The sequence below is a fragment of the Rutilus rutilus genome (assembly GCF_951802725.1).
Source record: "Rutilus rutilus genome assembly, chromosome: 6".
NCBI classification, from domain to species: Eukaryota; Metazoa; Chordata; class Actinopteri; order Cypriniformes; family Leuciscidae; genus Rutilus; species Rutilus rutilus.
The window spans coordinates 35,592,076-35,608,787 of NC_140214.1; the positions used below are offsets into that span (position 1 = coordinate 35,592,076).

The window sequence follows — 16,712 nt, forward strand, 5'->3', positions numbered from 1 at the left end:
ACTTTTGACTGGTACTGTAGTTAAGGTGGAAAAAAGTGATGTGAAAGTGTGTATGTGTACATTCAGACCTTTGAATGACTCACAGCCAGTCAAATGCATTCTCCCTTTTATGTGGGAATATTTTTTGTGGCCATCAGAAAACACATATTGGTGAGAAACCTACGTGTGCTTGGATTGTGGAAGTACACTAGAGTACTTTTACCAATTCACTGATTTACTCTTCCTTTTATTCATTTAGCAGACCAAAGGGATTTACAAATGAGGAATACATACAGTGATTCATCTTATAACACAATTGTGTTTACAATAGAAAGTTCCAATCATTGTCTAGAATAGTATTCAGGCTATAACTGTGAGGCACTTTAGAAATAGTGAAAGCATAGAAGAGATTTAATTAATATAAACGTCATTAAGCTTCAGAGGTTTTCAGCGCACTTGTGCTTTTCATGAGAATCCAATGGGTATGAAGTGAATATGCATGACTGTAAAGCATTGTTATGATACACGGCAGTCATTACTTCCCATCAGAAATAGTCTACAGCTTGACATCATCTCACACATTTATTTTTTCACAGCAAAATTTTCTATAGAATTTACATTCTTACATAATTTTGTAAGTCCTTGTAAATAATCTCATTAGATGTTTGTCGGTATGTCTGTAACATATCATCAGAAGTGTGAATGTATGAGTTCCATCTTACTATTAATGCTAATAGTAAAATAAAATTTTGTATCAATTTGGATAGTGATGTAATAATTTGTCTAATACTCCAATGGTTATACAATAAAATGCAACTCGTTACTTTTATCCACTATATAATTGTCATGCATCTCAACTTTGGAAGCAAAATGGCCATCGATACATGATGCAGAATTACCTGTAGGAAGAGATTATGCATTTTAAAAGAATTATATGTAATCTCGTTCCCTGTGCAGTTAAAGGACGATTGATCATTTTTTTGGTTACAAAGACTACACTGCCCTCCCTCACTGAAGAATCTCCTTCACTGACACTGAAGTTAAAGCACAAGCCTAATTTAATCTATTCTACAGGTGAAGGCCAAGTTTGGACACAATAACTCAACAGACGTAAGAGATAGGAGGCTCACTTTCATTTTTGTACAAAAACAAATGCATAATAAATACTTTCACCTTGAAGTTTATAGTGTCTTCTTTATTTCAATACAATTTTATTTTATTTTTTAAAAAGAGAGAGAGAGACCTGTTTTAATTGCTGTAGCATTTAGCAACAGCAACAGCTAGTGGTCAAGCAGTTCAGTCTGCAGGAGTGTACTTCTGATCAGCATCTTCTAGCTCCGTCTGAAGCTGTTTGTACTGTAATACACTCAGTGTTTCCTACAATTCAACACCACTCAGCTGCAAGCATAGAGACCTGTAGCCCCAACAAGACTGAAACTAGGAGTGAGAACTGCATTAACACTGCCACTGTGTTAAGATTGTGTCTCTGACTAGTGACTAAGTAGCAGTATAGAGGGTTTTGGTAATATTTGATCATAGGTTCTAACAGACTTGTATGGTTTTGTATGTTTTTCTTATCAAGTGTGACATTTTCTGGAGAATTTTAACAATTTCTGGAAACTTAAAAAAATGCTTGTAGATTTTTTGAATTTTTCCATTTTTGACTGATATGACCTGATTTCTTTCGTTTAATCTCGTTTAGTCTTTTACTACCTTCTTCTATTTCTAGTCTTGGCTAACAGACGGTGGCGGCAATGCACTGTTTAAGTTCGCAAACCGCCGTTAAAAGGTATTTAGAAGAACCTCGGTCGCTTGCCAGTGACGTCATCAGGGCTGCGCCAGGTCTGCAGAAAATCGGTCGAGAAGAGGTTTGTGTTTTTGAGCGGAATAATATGCATGTAAGGTGGACAAATGACATTAAATGATTTATGTTTTAGAAAAGTATCCAAGAAACATTGTTATTCTCGGTAATTATTTTACTAATAGATTTTATTCTCGATTTTAATATTGTAATGCTTTATTTGTTGAGTTCTTATAAATATCGAAACTTGCATTGATTTTTCATTCCTGATCACGTGGAACAGATTGTTATATTTCGTGGTTTATTTTCTATCACCAGTGATATTATCATTTTAAACGTGACGAAGACGCGAAAGTCTTGAGTTTTGACAGCTCTTCCTGACATACTGTAAGCGAGTTAAAGAGGAGAGTGAAGACATGAGTGAGACAGAAGCATGCAGAATGAAAGATGAAGATACGGAGGAACAAAGAGGTGGGTGATCATTCTTGATTAATAAATTATTAACATTAAAGTAACAAAGCCTCATAGAGGCAAAATGGCATAAAAATACAGCAAACCTCCATTATAGTGTATTTATTAGCGTTGTCAATCCATAAAAAAAAAGGTTAATCGCAAATTATTCTGTAATTAGTTGTGATTAATCGCACCTAACATTAAAGTTTTTAATATACTTTTATATTGTAATAATTTCACATTTAATCTCCAAATTAATGTAGAAACAACATTAGACAGTAGCCTATATTTTAAATGTTTGTTTAATGGTATCTTTTTATGAAAGAAGGCCAGTATATTAGACATTCAGCATGACAGTATCATTTTAACATTTATTAGGCTTTAAAAAATATAACAGCTTTTAATTTGTGTGTACTTAAAACAATCTTCACATAAACCCATTATAATAAATGCCACATTTACCTGTGCGCTTCAATATATCAAAAATATATTCATATTTTTTTCTACTGGCCCAGTCAGACTGGTTCATATTTTTTGTCAAAATGCACAAAAAGATATTGTTTTCGTTGTTTTTGACCCATGTAACCTTGTAAACGGTGCTTTAAGATTTTCAGGTAGGTCTAACATTTAGGAAATAAGCAGAAATTGAATAAAGTTGTCAAACACTTCACAGTCTTCACTGCATAAATGATTACATTAAATATAGATAAATTATAATTAAAGCTACAAAATTTATTCAGTCAAGAGTAGTGTGAGTGATTTTCTATTTTTCTTTTGTTCTTTGATTATCCTTTTATTACAGACAGCAGGAGTTATTAGGCTGATGTCACGTTAAAACCCCATTTTCTCACAACTCTTTACGTTGATTTAAGACTTCATTGAACTAATTTAAGACTGAGCTTGTGAGGATACTCGCAGCAAACAATAATAATAAACAATAATTTTGTGTGTTTTTGTCCGTTCAAGCGCTGTCTGAAGCGGGTTTCTGTGCGCACGAGTCTTGTGTGTGTCACACGGACAGGAGATTCACCGACGTGCTCTTCTGTGTCTTATCGCGCTTGAATCCAACGTTTACGCGTTCATTTTGACAGCCCTAATATTTCTAAATCATTCATCCTGATCTGATGGAACACATCAAATGTCAATCTATTTGGGATTATTTTGTTTAGTTTTTTGTCCGTATTGTTTTATTTGTTAGTACTTAAATAGTTTTTTTTTTTCTTTTGTTCACTATGTTCATTTTAGACCCAATGGAAGAGAAAGATGAAAGTCAAGAACTGAATGGGGTGAAGAAGAAGCCTCGTAAATTAAAAATTAGGGAAAAGTCTTCAAGTTGCTCAGAGACTGAAAAAAAAAGAACTGAAGCTAAAAGCTCTTTCGCCTGCTCTCAGTGTGGAAAGAGTTTCACACGTAAAGGACACCTTGAGGTTCACATGGTAATCCACACAGGTGAGAGACCGTACACCTGCCCTCAGTGTGCGAAGAGTTTCACATGCAAAGGAAGCCTTAAGGATCACTTTAGGATTCACACAGGTGAGAGGCCTTTCACCTGCCCTCAGTGTAGCAAGAGTTTCACTAATTCAGGAGGACTTAAGAGGCACATACGAATTCACACAGGTGAGAGGCCTTTTACCTGCCGACAATGTGGAAAGAGTTTCCCAAGCTCAGGAGAGCTTAAGAGGCACATACGGATTCACTCTAGAGAGAGGCCTTTTACCTGCCCTCAGTGCGGAAAGAGTTACAAACAAAAAGAAGTTCTTAGGGAACACGCGAAAACTCACTCGGGAGAAAGGCCTTTCGCATGCATGTTGTGTGGGAAGAGTTTCACACAACAGAGCACCTTAAAAGTTCACATGAAGGTTCATTCTGGAGAGAAATTACACCAGTGCTCTGAGTGTGGCAGGAGATTCTCAGAGGCCTGCAATCTCAAAACTCACTTGCTGTCTCACACTGGAGAAAGACCATTTAGCTGTGAACGCTGTGATAAGAAGTTTTTTTTGGCCGTTCACTTAAAGACACACATGAGGATTCATGAAGATGAAAGACGTTACGTGTGTTCTTTTTGTGGGAAGAGTTTTCTGTGGCTGCATGGCTTTAAAGATCATCAGAAAACACACATTGGTGAGAAACCCTACGTGTGCTTGGACTGTGGGAAAACCTTTGCTAGAGCTGCAGAACTGAAAGTGCATGAACGAATCCATACTGGAGAAAAACCTTACAAGTGCTCACACTGTGAAAAGAGTTTCACTCAGTCATCAGGCCTGAAAGTGCACGAGCGAGTGCACACTGGAGAGAAGCCGTACCTCTGCCCTTCATGTGGGAAGACTTTCAGCCGATATGGTAGTCTAGGGAAGCATTTAAAAAAGGCTTGCCCAAAGTTGAGAAAGTGAGCCAAGTTCTCCTTAAAGTTGTATAGAAATATAAAAAATTATTACTATTATTTGCACGTGGTAGCAGTTATTAGCTATACTGATATCAGTGAGTGGTAAAACTTTACAATAAGGTTCTATTCTTAACATTGGTTTACTACGTTAGTTAACGTGAACTAATAATGGAATTATGTTAAATAAAAAATAAAAAATTGTTCAACATTTACTAATACATTACTAAATTCTACTAATTACTAATAATACTACTTAATGGACCTGAGCTGACGTGAACAGTTGAATTTGCATTAAATAACGTTAACAAAGATAAATAAATACTGTAGCAAATGTATTGCTCGTTGTTAACGTTAGTTAATGCATAACGTTAACTAGTGTGACCTTATTGTTAAGTTCTGCCCAGTTTATTTATCTTTAATAAATCTTTAAAATGTAATTTAGTAAATTATAGCTCTTCAGTACTGAAAATGATTGAAGTATCATTTGTTTTTATTGCAAAAACATGCATGCTTGAAATGTGTCAGTTTGTGCTCTAGTAGGGTACATTAATCATGTACATTTGTCACTTAATGGACTAATAAACCAGCAACTAAGATGTAGTGTTTCTAGCCAGAAAGGAGCATGCAATGAGCACAATTTTACTTCAAATTAAGGTGTTTTTTTTTTTAACATTGGTATCTTCATTTTAACTTGATTGTAATACTGTAGATTCCTGCCTTGATGGAAGCATTAAATGTTGTCGTTTTATATTTAATGATCCTGTACTGGTTTTTTGCAGCACTGTAAAGTGGAACCATTTAATAAATGTGCCTTTAAATTCCCCTTTACACCACCAGATGGAGCCCTCACCTCAAGCCTGAAACTGAACCGGAAGCTCGCTGTTTCCGACTATCCGATTTACTATTGTCATATTCACAAGGCGTTTCTCAATGTCAAGGAAGGATCCTCGGAAGCCAGAATTTCGAGGATGCTACGTCATCGACATCCGTCGAAGGACTGTTCCAATGTCGAGGATCCTCGGAATTTCCACCAAGGACTGAGTCCTTCATTCGAAAAATATCCCATATACAGGAAAGGATGCATATGTGTAGCCTTCGCGCTCTCAAATCACCCACAATCCTATGCGCGCAGCTTTGCTATCTTGTTCAAAAAATTAAAAATGTTGGACGTTAACGGAGTCGGAGCGTTAACGGATCAATATGCTTTCAAATGTAAATATATTTACGTTACCAAACATTTGTTTTAAAAAATAATTACATCCATTATGTTATGGGTCAAATTGACCCGCACTGTTTAAACACACTTACCAGTCAAATAATCAATATGATTAAAAAGGAGTTTATTGATTTAAAAACGATTTTATTGCCTGAGTGAACAGAACTGCGTCCATAGCAACGCTCTGTTTTTCATTTTCACTGACGTAATGACGCACTGACGTGCACTTGCTAGCCTGTTCCATTTACGTGTTTTCCGAATGCTAAAGAGGAGCCTCGCCTAGCCTCTGAAGGAAGTGACTTGGAAGGACCAGTCCTGCCAAGGAAGTATCCTTGACATTGAGAAACACCTACAGTCATCTGTATCTTGCCTGTGTCACTCGAAGATAGAGCACTCTTTTGGATTTGTTTGCCTTGTCTGTCTTTCTTCAGTGGTTTGTGTTTATGAATGTTGCTTGCCTTCTGACTCTTGTTCTGAATGGCTCGTGTTGAAATATTTGACAGTCACTTTAATAAAAACTTTTAATTTCCGAAGGTTTCTGTAAGCTTGATCTTTTGCGAACCAAGACTGGCTTTGTAGTTGATGTGTTGATTTATGTGGGTTTCTGCTATGGTGAGTTTGGTGGCAGATATTCCCAGGATTTTAAGTGACTGGGATATTTGGGATAAGAACATATCATGCTCCGGTTGTCATTTGAGTTCAGTGGTTCACCCACTAGCTTTACATGACATATTTAATCCAGTGTCTGTATGTTGGAGGTGAAGAGTCTTTCCATTTACACAAAATTAGCCTCCTAGCAAGAAGTGATCAGAAAGCGATAACATCAGACTGGGATTTTGTTAGATTATCATATTGACTAACAACCCGTAATATTGCTGTCTACATGGCTGGAGCAATAAATTGAGTCCAGAAAGTCATTAAATTGAAAAAAGATTTGAAATTGCAATTGTAAATTTTAACCTTCTATTAATATTTTAACCTTTCGACCCATTAAACCAATGACAATAAAAATAAATAAATAAAATACCACTTATACAGCTTGCCATTTAATATTTTTATTTCATGTCAACAGAACCTCAACTAGTTTCCTATCAAACAATAGTTTCAATGAAAAGAAGAGATATAGAGGTATATGTAGAACTTTTATTATATTACAAGTGTATGAAAATACAAATTTACCAGTTTTGTTATTGTATCAGACTATATTGAGTCCTCCAGTTCAAGCTGACATTTCAATTATTTGACGCCTCTCCCCCACATTTATATAGGCTGAGAGAGTTAAGTCTACCAGCTAGTCATAACAGCAGCTTCATGCTTTATTACTGTGCTAAATCTGTCTATGAATGACTACAAACTCATTTCTGAACACAGCTCTGATCTTGTAACACTGAAAATGCAATGTACTGTCGAACACAATCAAGCACTAACCAGGGCCATATTGCCTTTCAGAAATACAAGCGCTGTGACCATTTTAAGTGTGCACAATGTGGTCTCATGATGAGGGCATCTTTTGCTAAAGACACGCTCTACCTGTGCAGAGGAGGCTGGTATAGACAACACTTTTACTGCCAGAGAGTGAAGCTGTGGGAATCTCTCCCTGTTTGTAGACCAAAATGTAAGTGCTGTATTTGTGTCTGTGTCTTGAATGGCATCAATGTACTTATGTGTCTGAGCTTAAATGCATGCATCCTTAGCTGAGAGGCTCAGCTGCTTGTGGGCTCCATAGCGAGCTAGAAGTTGTAGGCATTTGCCAGGAAACTGGATTCTCGCTGTTGATTACATCTGAATCAACCCAGTTAAGGCCAAACTGATGGTCAAGCATTGTCGCCAAGAAATAGACATTATGGTTGAACTGGTCCACTTTCCCATTTTGCTCAACCATTTTGGTTCTCACAAAGATCCCAGAGAAGTGATTGGCTAATGGCCGGCAATGACTTCTTGACTCTGATATTTGGAGCAGATGAGTGTTTAAATCCAGTACAGTGGGGACCACCATACTAATATCCAGCAAGCAATTTTGCTTTTAAAAGACGTCTAATAGCCATCCAAACACAGCCCTGACGTCTAGGCTACAACAAGGCAAGATTTGGGCTGTCAGTGAAAAATGTATAGATGTCTAACCATAGCCCAAGAATAGACACACAGGCTACGCATAGCACATGTCAGAGGAATGAAACCAAACACATTGTAGACTAATCACTGTTGACTTTGCTTACATGATAGAATATCATACATCTCGCAAGTTATTTTGGCAAAAAACCGGCATGTAACCAAATTCAGGGTTATTTTGGCTAGAAGTAGCCGGACTATATTGCGTCTATAGTTAACCGAGGTGGTGAAATGACGGCTATTGCTTGCTGGGTGGTGACATTTTCTCACATTTGTTTTCCTTGCAATGGGTATTTGTTGTCCATTACTTTCATGAAATGCTGATGTTCAACAATTGACCGTGGTAAAGTTCATCCAATGGAGAATTCGCATCATAAAGTTGCACTGCTTGTTTTGCCAATTCTGGTCTTGTAAATCCTGCTGTGCAGCTTCTGCTGGTTGCTGTTGTCTTGTGTACTCTCTTATTCTGGGACAAAAAACAAACAAAAAACTCCTTCAAAAGGAGGAGACTTTACAGAGTGCTTGATTCTTGCATTGTCTAAAAGAAGATCTTGACCAAATAATTTACTGAAAGAAGTATGAAGATAAAATGTCTATGGATAACTCACTTATAATAAACACTGCAATATTCCATAGCAAATAAGAGTTTGTCAGTTTTGATTTCATGACTTTAAACTGTAGTGAGCTGAATTTATGAGCCGTTTAGAGCGCATTTGTTCCCTGGTGTTCTGCCTTGGCAGACCTTTATATATTTATTTATATTATATATATATTTTTTTGTAAAGTATGTATATTGTTGTATGTGCACTTGTATATTGTTGCCTTGTTGCTTCTATTGTTCTCCTGATTTGTAAGTAGCTTTGTACAAAAGCATCTGCTAAATGATTAAATGTAAATGCATTTAATATTGCAAGAGAAATGTCAATAGTGCAAACAGTAGGCTACATCTGTTGGAGGATCTTGAACATTTTCTCATTTTTTCAACAACAACAACAAAAAGAAGTATATATATTTGTAAATCAATTATTCTTTGTTATTGGATGAAATTTTCTTCGTATAATAAGTCTATAGAAGTATGCATTTTGGCGGACCTTTATTTTGATCTTTCGCGTTGTGACGTCATTCGCGCATGCGTCGTACGCAGCTCGGGCTCGAGAAATGCGGAAGGAGTGATTTGTGCTTTTGAACGCAAATGCATTGGTCGTATATAAAACTGCAAGGAAGTTCTGACTTGGTTTTAAGTTTGTTATGTGCTAGTAACGTGAAATTATTGTAGATTATTAAATGTAGTATGCGCAGCTCTATGTGAAGTGCTAATAGAGATTGTTTTGTGAATGGCAAGATATACACTTGGTATACTCTTGTAAAGATGGAGTTTGTTAAAGATGATAGTGAAGACATGAGTGATGCAGAAGCATGCAGAATAAAAGATGCAGATGGAGAGGAACAAAGAGGTTGGTGATCATTCTTTATTCTTTCCATTCGTCTTTCATGATTAACAAATTAAGGAGAACAGAAGTTTTCATGGTCACCAAGTTTGTTTTTCAACCATGTCTAATGTCATCACCATGAAAATGGCATAAATAACTTTAAGCACATGAAACATCAATTAAAATAAACACTTGGTCTCTAATAGTCTAATTTTTTACTCTTTCATGTGTTCATTTTAGACCTGGTGGAAGGTAAAGAGCAAAGTGAAGAACAGAATGAAGTGGAGGAGAAAAAGCAGGTTCAGAAACCTAATTATTTAATAATTGGAGAAAAATCTTTTAATTGCTCCCAATCTGAAAATGATCTTTCACCAGAAAGAACAGAACTGAAAAACTGCTTCACCTGCCCACAATGTGGAAAGAGTTTCACATGTAAACGAGACCTTAGGAGGCACATAAGGATTCACACTGGAGAGAAGCCGTTCACATGCTCTCAGTGCGAAAAGTGTTTCGCAAATTCAGGAGACCTTAAGAGGCACTTGCGAATTCACTCCGGTGAGAGGCCTTTTACCTGCCCTCAGTGCGGAAAGAGTTTCACGCAGAAGGAAGGTCTTAAGGAACACACCAAAATTCATTCTGGAGAGAAGCCTTTCGCATGCATGTTGTGTGGGAAGAGTTTCACACATCAAAACAGCTTGAAAAGGCACATGAAGGTTCATTCTGGAGAGAAATTACACCAGTGCTCTGAGTGTGGCAGGAGATTCTCAGAGGCCTGCAATCTCAAAACTCACTTGCTGTCTCACACGGGAGAAAGACCATTTAGCTGTGAGCGCTGTGATAAGAAGTTTTTTTTGGCCGTTCACTTAAAGACACACATGAGGATTCATGAAGAAGAAAAGCGTTACGTGTGTTCTTTTTGTGGGAAGAGTTTTCTGTGGCTTAACGGGTTTAAAGACCATCAAAAAACGCATATTGGTGAGAAACCCTACGTGTGCTTGGACTGTGGAAGTACTTTTATTAGAGCCGGTGAACTGAAAGTGCATGAACGAATCCATACTGGAGAAAAACCTTACAAGTGCTCACACTGTGAAAAGAGTTTCACAGTTTCAGGAGCCTTGAAAGTGCACGAGCGAGTGCACACTGGAGAGAAGCCGTACCTCTGCCCTTCATGTGGGAAGACTTTCAGCCGATACGGAAATCTAGGGAAACATTTAAAAAATGCTTGCCCAAAGTTGAAAAACTGAGTTCACCCTCAGGAATAAGCCTGTTATGAATAATTGAAAATCCATTTACATTTTCATCTGGCCAAAATGTGGCTCCTTTGTTTTTTTTGTTTTTTTGTTTTCATTGGCCAATCATTTTTCGGTTTGGCCACTAGAAGCAGGACTTTTATTTTGACATTGCTGAGAACACTAGGATCCCCCATTCTCTGTCTCTATTAGTTTTCTGTCTTTGTTTAACAGTTGTCAAATTATTTTTTCCCATAATGTTGACAATGCGGATAGGGGTGTTCAGCTTGAGCGTTTAAACAAGCATGGTGGCACACATAACTTGCCTAATATGATCATCAGAAGAATTGCAATGCATTACAATCACGAACGAAAACAAAATCAACATTTAACAGCGTTTCCCACAGGATTTAGTGAAACTGTGATGGATGGACCTAGGCCTCAAAGGAAGACAATTTTGTACAATTTAAAGTTAAATTCATAAATCTGGTGCACTTTGAGATTACGATATTATGAGCTCCAACCCATAATCAGTGTGCATCTTGAACAAAGTCAGTGCATTGACTTGTGCCTGAACTTTAAATGGGACACAACCCTTAGCAGTCTACGTTACACTACATAATACTACTAATAATATAGTATTATTCATATGACAGTAATAGCCATATATTGTAAAAAAAAAAATGCACTGAAAAATAAATGAAACGTTCATAATTAGTTTTGCCTTAATTGCTAAATGCAAGAGATAAACCCGTGAGCTTTTATTTTGACGTAAACTGCAGTCGAGCTTTTATTTTAGCGAAAAACAAGTTTACAAACGCGTCTCGTTACAAATCTAGTGAAATGCTGTAATCGTCAACAATATACTCAGCACATGCACAGATAGAGTTCACTGGATTCATTCACTGTGAACTAGGGCTGTAACGATTCCTCGATTAAAGTCGAGTTCTCAATTTGAAACAATCCTCGATTGCAATTTACCCATGTCGAGTATCCGGGCAGATAACGTGTTAAAATGACCTCAGCTCCGTTCACAGTTAAAGGGATAGTTCACCCAAAAATGAAAATTCTATCAAAACTCACCCTCAAGTTGTTCCAAACCTGTATGAGTTTCTTTGTTCTGCTGAACACAAAGGAAGAATGGAAGAATGTTTGTAACCAAACCGATCTCGGTCCCCATTGACTACCATAGTATATTTTTTTCCTACTATGGAAGTCAATGGGGACCGAGATCTGTTTGATTACAAACATTCTTCCATTCTTCCTTTGTGTTCAGCAGAACAAAGAAACTCATACAGGTTTGGAACAACTTGAGGGTGAGTAAATGATGACAGAATTTTCATTTTTGGGTGAACTATCCCTTTAATGCTGCTCCACACGAACTCGGTCTCTGCATGTGCTGTGTGTTTAGGTTTCCAATAACGTGCGTTTGTGAATGCAAAAAGTCGGACGCAGTTTGTGTTTGATAGTTGCACTGTTATCACTGTCATGTGCGTGGAGCATTATACTCGGGTTTCTCAAACTCCCATCTCTGCATGCTGTGAGTTTGGTTTGCTTATAACGTTAATCTGGGAACGCAGTGTGCGCCATTTCACAAGATTTGTAACGCAACTCATTTGTAAATCTATGCCAACCCAGGAGAATACATAAATATGTTTTTAAATATGCGAATTGTTGTTCATCGCAATTTCAAAATATTCTTAAAGCCCCTGTGAACCGAAAGTTGTACCCGACTTTACTTTAGCGTTGTGACGTATTTCCAAGTGAAACAGAATATTGAACTGAGGCCAGGGTTTTATTGTAGCGCGCCTCCTCTCCATCCCTCACTCATAGGGGGGTTATGTGGCTGCATAATGACAATTTTCAGCTGAGATTTGGAGCCAAATTAGAGAGGTGTAAAAATGATTTTAGAGAGATGGCAGAATCATTATTTTATTTTTACACAGAGATTGGTAGGTCTATTAGTTAAATCTGTTTACTTTAGCAATCTTTGTCTCATTATATGCCAACGATGACAGTTCAAAAATGGCAAAAAGCACTTTCTTGTGTTTTTTGCCTCAAGGTAGGATGCTTGTAACCCAAGAATTTGTTAAAGATACATTGATAGTTTCAACATTATTTGTTCTTCAGATATTCCTCTTTTAAAGCTACACTGTGTAGGATTTACTCCCATCTGGTGGTGAAATTGTATATGACTACCAACTGAATATTACTTTCTAGCCCCTCCCATTCCGAGGGTGTTTTAAGTCCTACGGTGGCCGTATTATTTCAAATCTGCCGGCAGTCGCGAGTAATGTCCCCCTCGCATTCGTCACGGTGCCACTGAGTGTATAAACGCGAAAGGCGAGGCTTGAATTTCCAGGTATGTCCCTCTTTGTCTAATGTATTTTCAAGATGGATGCGCAACATGGCTGCCGCCATTCGAGCGACTCGCTCGTATGTATTCTAAATGGCAGATTATACACTTACGAGAATACTTAATTAGTTGGTTGAAGTGATTACTCATTAATGAGAACATATAATTTTGAAAGAACAGTGTTTTTTGCTAAAAATCTACTTAAAATATTACACAGTGTAGGTTTAAAGAAAAAAGTATCAGCTGTATGCAAAGTGACCCACAGTTTTTGACCACTGAAAATGTGTGCAATTTACCAATTTACTCATGGAGCCGCATTAAGGTCTCCATATCTCTGGGACTGAACCATCGAGGGCCTTTAAGATGAAGTTAACAAAAGGAAAGTTTGTTAAGAACCAGAATCTAAAAGGATATTCAGATATCTTTAATACTTCTTGAGTTACAGGCATGCAAACTTGAGGCAAAAAACACAATAAGTGCATATAATGAGACAAAGATTGCTAAAGTAAACAGATTTAACTAATAGACCTACCAATCTCTGTGTAAAAATAAAATATGGATTCTGCCATCTTTCTAAAATAATTTTTACACCTCTCTAATTTGGCTCCAAATCTCAGGTGAAATTGTCATTTTGACCCCTCTCTACAAAATAGTGGATTACTCAGTAAATACACATCTGTGACATTTAATATTTTGGCTTTCTTCACTATTTATGTTTGTCTTTCTACAGAAAAAAAAGAAAGAACAAAATCTAACATTTGAGCCGGGGAAGTTTCCGAATTTGGTTGATTTGACACGGAATGACCCATTAGATTTTAGTCCGAATTATTGCGCTCCACCTGTTTGGTGCTCATTTACTGATGTCTGTGAAGTTTAGCGTAGAATCGCTTGGCTTGCATAAGGCTTGTCCACTCCTGACAGCAAAAAGTAAATATTTGCATGACCTTCTAACATTTACAGATGGAGAATATACCTGTGAAATGTAAGTTATGCACTGTAGAAAACACCACATCTCAAACACAATAAACAGCACATGTCGAGGCAAGCTGCTTTAAACTATACATATCAACTATGGCTCACAAATTATTTTTAAGTCAAGTCAGGTCAAGTATATTTGTATAGCGCTTTTCACAATACAGATTGTATCAAAGCAGCTTCACAGTATTAAATTAAAATAATACAACAAGGTTTGTTTCTAGTGGAATTTATTGATTGATAAAATTAAATATCCCCCAAATATCCCCAACTGAGCAAGCCAAAGGCAAGAGTGGCAAGGAACCGAAAAAACTCCATCAAGTGACCTAATGGTGACCTAAAACTCCATCAGGTGACATTTTTAAGCCCTTAAAAGGATACTTCACCCAAAAAGGAAAATGGATAACTTTAATGATGTCTTTCCCATCGTTTTGGACCTTGAATGTGTTGCGTTGCTCCCAATGGAGGGACAGAAAGCTCTCAGATTTCCTTAAAAAGATCTTCATTTGTGTTCTGAAGATGAATGAAGGTCTTGCGGGTTTGCAACGACATCAGGGTGAGTGATTAATGACAGAAATTTCATTGGGTGAACTAACCCTTTAATATAAAGCATATTTCATGTTTAGGATAAATTATGCAGTTTCCCTGCAGAAGCTCATTTTGTGTCCTCCGCTATTTTTCGCTCATAATATCAAACTACTGTATATCTATATAAACATTAGCTATTGCCTCATCCTGTATTGTATAAAATATCTATTGATATATTGTACAAACTCGATATACCGCCAAGCCCTACTTCAGAGGCAGCATAGCGGTTAAATGATCAACAACAAAATAGAGATAGCTTTGGTGATAATTAAGCGAACATTTCATTACTACAAAAGTCATTTCTCACTAGAAATTACATCAAAAGTGGAAAAAGTTGGTCAAAGCGTACATTTACACATTTTTCAACTGTAAGAGAATTGAACGCACAGGATTGTGGGATATCATAGGCAGTGAAAGTTACATCTAAGCTGCCCTCAAAAATCAATCAGATGAAGGTATCTCAGTAAACAGGATTACATGATCAGTGGATTCGCTACGTACCTTGTTGCCCTCCTACCTCCATATGCTGTTCAATTGGCAAAAGTAAGCGCCCACCAAAGCCAACAGAACTTGTTAACTGGCCTTTAGTCTCGAGTAGATGCTCTTCTGAATGTAATGCATGATGAAATTTGCTTTATAATTTCAGTCGGTTGAGGTTACACAGCGCTGATGGGCAGAAACTGTAATTGATGCCCGTCCTACAGTACAACTGAGCCCTCTATAGGGGAAATAAAACCAACCACAGACTCTGCGGAGTTTGTTGTGACAGGATTATGCTTAATGCAGAGACACACTGAAGAAGTGGATTTAAAATATCCACAAAGAAAATCCAGTGTGTCTTCAGTTCATGTTATTATTAATCATGATGCAATAAACTCAAAGTCAAAGATGGAAATTGAAATCAATTAAATAAATAAAAAATGTATTCATGTACCTAGTTGTAATCAAAATAACTTCCCCTCCCTCTTGCAGTGACATCTCTTTTACTTTCTAATGATGTTTACTGGCACAAGGGCAGGACAACCTGTCACTCAATCCAATCAATTCCCCATAAAAAGTCCTGCCCTACATTTTTCTTGTTCCAGAGGTCGTTTCACTCGGATATACATCATAACAGGGAAGAAAAGACTAAAACAACTTCTGTTCCATGGCAACTTAAAATAAAAAAGATGGCACTTTTGATTCATGAAGATCTAGTGAGCTTTTATTTTCAGCAGTTGAAAGAAGCTAAACATGAGTGATGTTGAGTAGAGCTTGTTATTAAAGACCCCTTGTGGTGAAAATCAAGCTTTTAATGTTATTTATATGTCTATGTGGTGTTTTTAATATGCTTTAAGACAAACCATGTGTAAATTCATAAGTCAACACCATTGCTGAGTATTTTCTCCTTAAAACTGAACCAAAGACAGTCTCAAAAACACGGTTTGAAATCGCTGTTTCTGACGTCACAAACTACCTTGTAACCAATCAGATCAACGTGTGATCGTCAACGAGTGGATCTCTGAGCCGAGTGAGTGAGTGGAGGCGGGGCTTATTTGCATATTCATAGAACCGTGCATACTAAATGAGTTAAGGGTGTAGATATACATTCAAGCTATTTTAAGGCATGAGGACATAATTTTTCAAGGAAAAAGCGTTTAAATATGTCATTTTGGTGATCAAAGATTTTAAGGGAATAAAATGATTGACTACAGGGGGACTTTAAGTTAATCAAATGTCATATTAATGCTCAAATGCTGCCTGGGTTTTTGCTTTTAGCTTATCCGATTGCTATGGGGTTAGAATCGTTTATTTTTCCAAATAAATAGACAATTAATAAATGTACAACCATTCACAAAAATTAAGCACATTCATTAATAATCAAATTAGAGATCCACAAATATATATAGGAGTTTCACAAAAATTAACTGAATTCACAAATGAATAAAATGAGATTGAAAATTGTAAATGTTTTTGTGTCACAAAGACAACTCTGCCTGGATTATTTTGCATGCATAGATTTGTGGATTTAAGAAAATTTCTATCCAAGACAGGCCTAAAAATACACAAATCAGCTAAGATTTGCCATTGACCATGCCCCAAACAACAGGTGTCTTGTTTGGATTTGGCTGCAGTGATATGCAGTTAACCACATACCTCGAAAATGTTCACAGAACTCTTGTGAAACCACTTACTGTAGTCAGTCAATTAGCC

General features: G+C 36.9%; 2 protein-coding genes across 5 annotated transcripts; both read left to right on the forward strand.

Annotated features, from left to right (window-relative positions):
- Positions 1-1,792: 1,792 nt before the first annotated feature.
- znf1008 (zinc finger protein 1008) lies at positions 1,793-6,359 on the forward strand. Of its 4 annotated transcripts, none has more exons than XM_084411007.1 (4): positions 1,793-1,847; positions 2,099-2,251; positions 3,479-4,619; positions 5,454-6,359. In XM_084411007.1, the coding sequence occupies exons 2-4, from the start codon at positions 2,197-2,199 to the stop codon at positions 5,788-5,790; spliced, it is 1,533 nt and encodes a 510-aa protein (XP_084267133.1). In that variant the 5' UTR covers positions 1,793-1,847; positions 2,099-2,196; the 3' UTR covers positions 5,791-6,359. The 4 variants fall into 4 exon arrangements, with proteins under 4 accessions (XP_084267133.1, XP_084267136.1, XP_084267134.1 ...); XM_084411008.1 differs by having other exon boundaries at positions 1,821-1,877; XM_084411009.1 differs by having other exon boundaries at positions 1,828-1,946.
- Positions 6,360-9,081: 2,722 nt separating this feature from the next.
- LOC311292908 (uncharacterized protein) lies at positions 9,082-11,272 on the forward strand. Its single transcript, XM_084412744.1, has 2 exons — positions 9,082-9,395; positions 9,612-11,272. Exons 1-2 carry the CDS (start codon positions 9,311-9,313, stop codon positions 10,613-10,615), a joined length of 1,089 nt encoding a protein of 362 aa, XP_084268870.1. The 5' UTR covers positions 9,082-9,310; the 3' UTR covers positions 10,616-11,272.
- Positions 11,273-16,712: the final 5,440 nt, after the last annotated feature.

Excerpts from the sequence above, each read along its gene's own strand:
- LOC311292908 (XM_084412744.1), top strand. The coding sequence starts at position 9,311 with ATGGAGTTTGTTAAAGATGATAGTGAAGACATGAGTGATGCAGAAGCA. Across the intron at positions 9,396-9,611 it reads AGATGGAGAGGAACAAAGAG|ACCTGGTGGAAGGTAAAGAG; the intron begins GTTGGTGATCAT and ends TGTTCATTTTAG.
- znf1008 (XM_084411007.1), top strand. The coding sequence starts at position 2,197 with ATGAGTGAGACAGAAGCATGCAGAATGAAAGATGAAGATACGGAGGAA. Across the intron at positions 2,252-3,478 it reads AGATACGGAGGAACAAAGAG|ACCCAATGGAAGAGAAAGAT; the intron begins GTGGGTGATCAT and ends TGTTCATTTTAG. Across the intron at positions 4,620-5,453 it reads GCTTGCCCAAAGTTGAGAAA|ATGGAGCCCTCACCTCAAGC; the intron begins GTGAGCCAAGTT and ends TTACACCACCAG.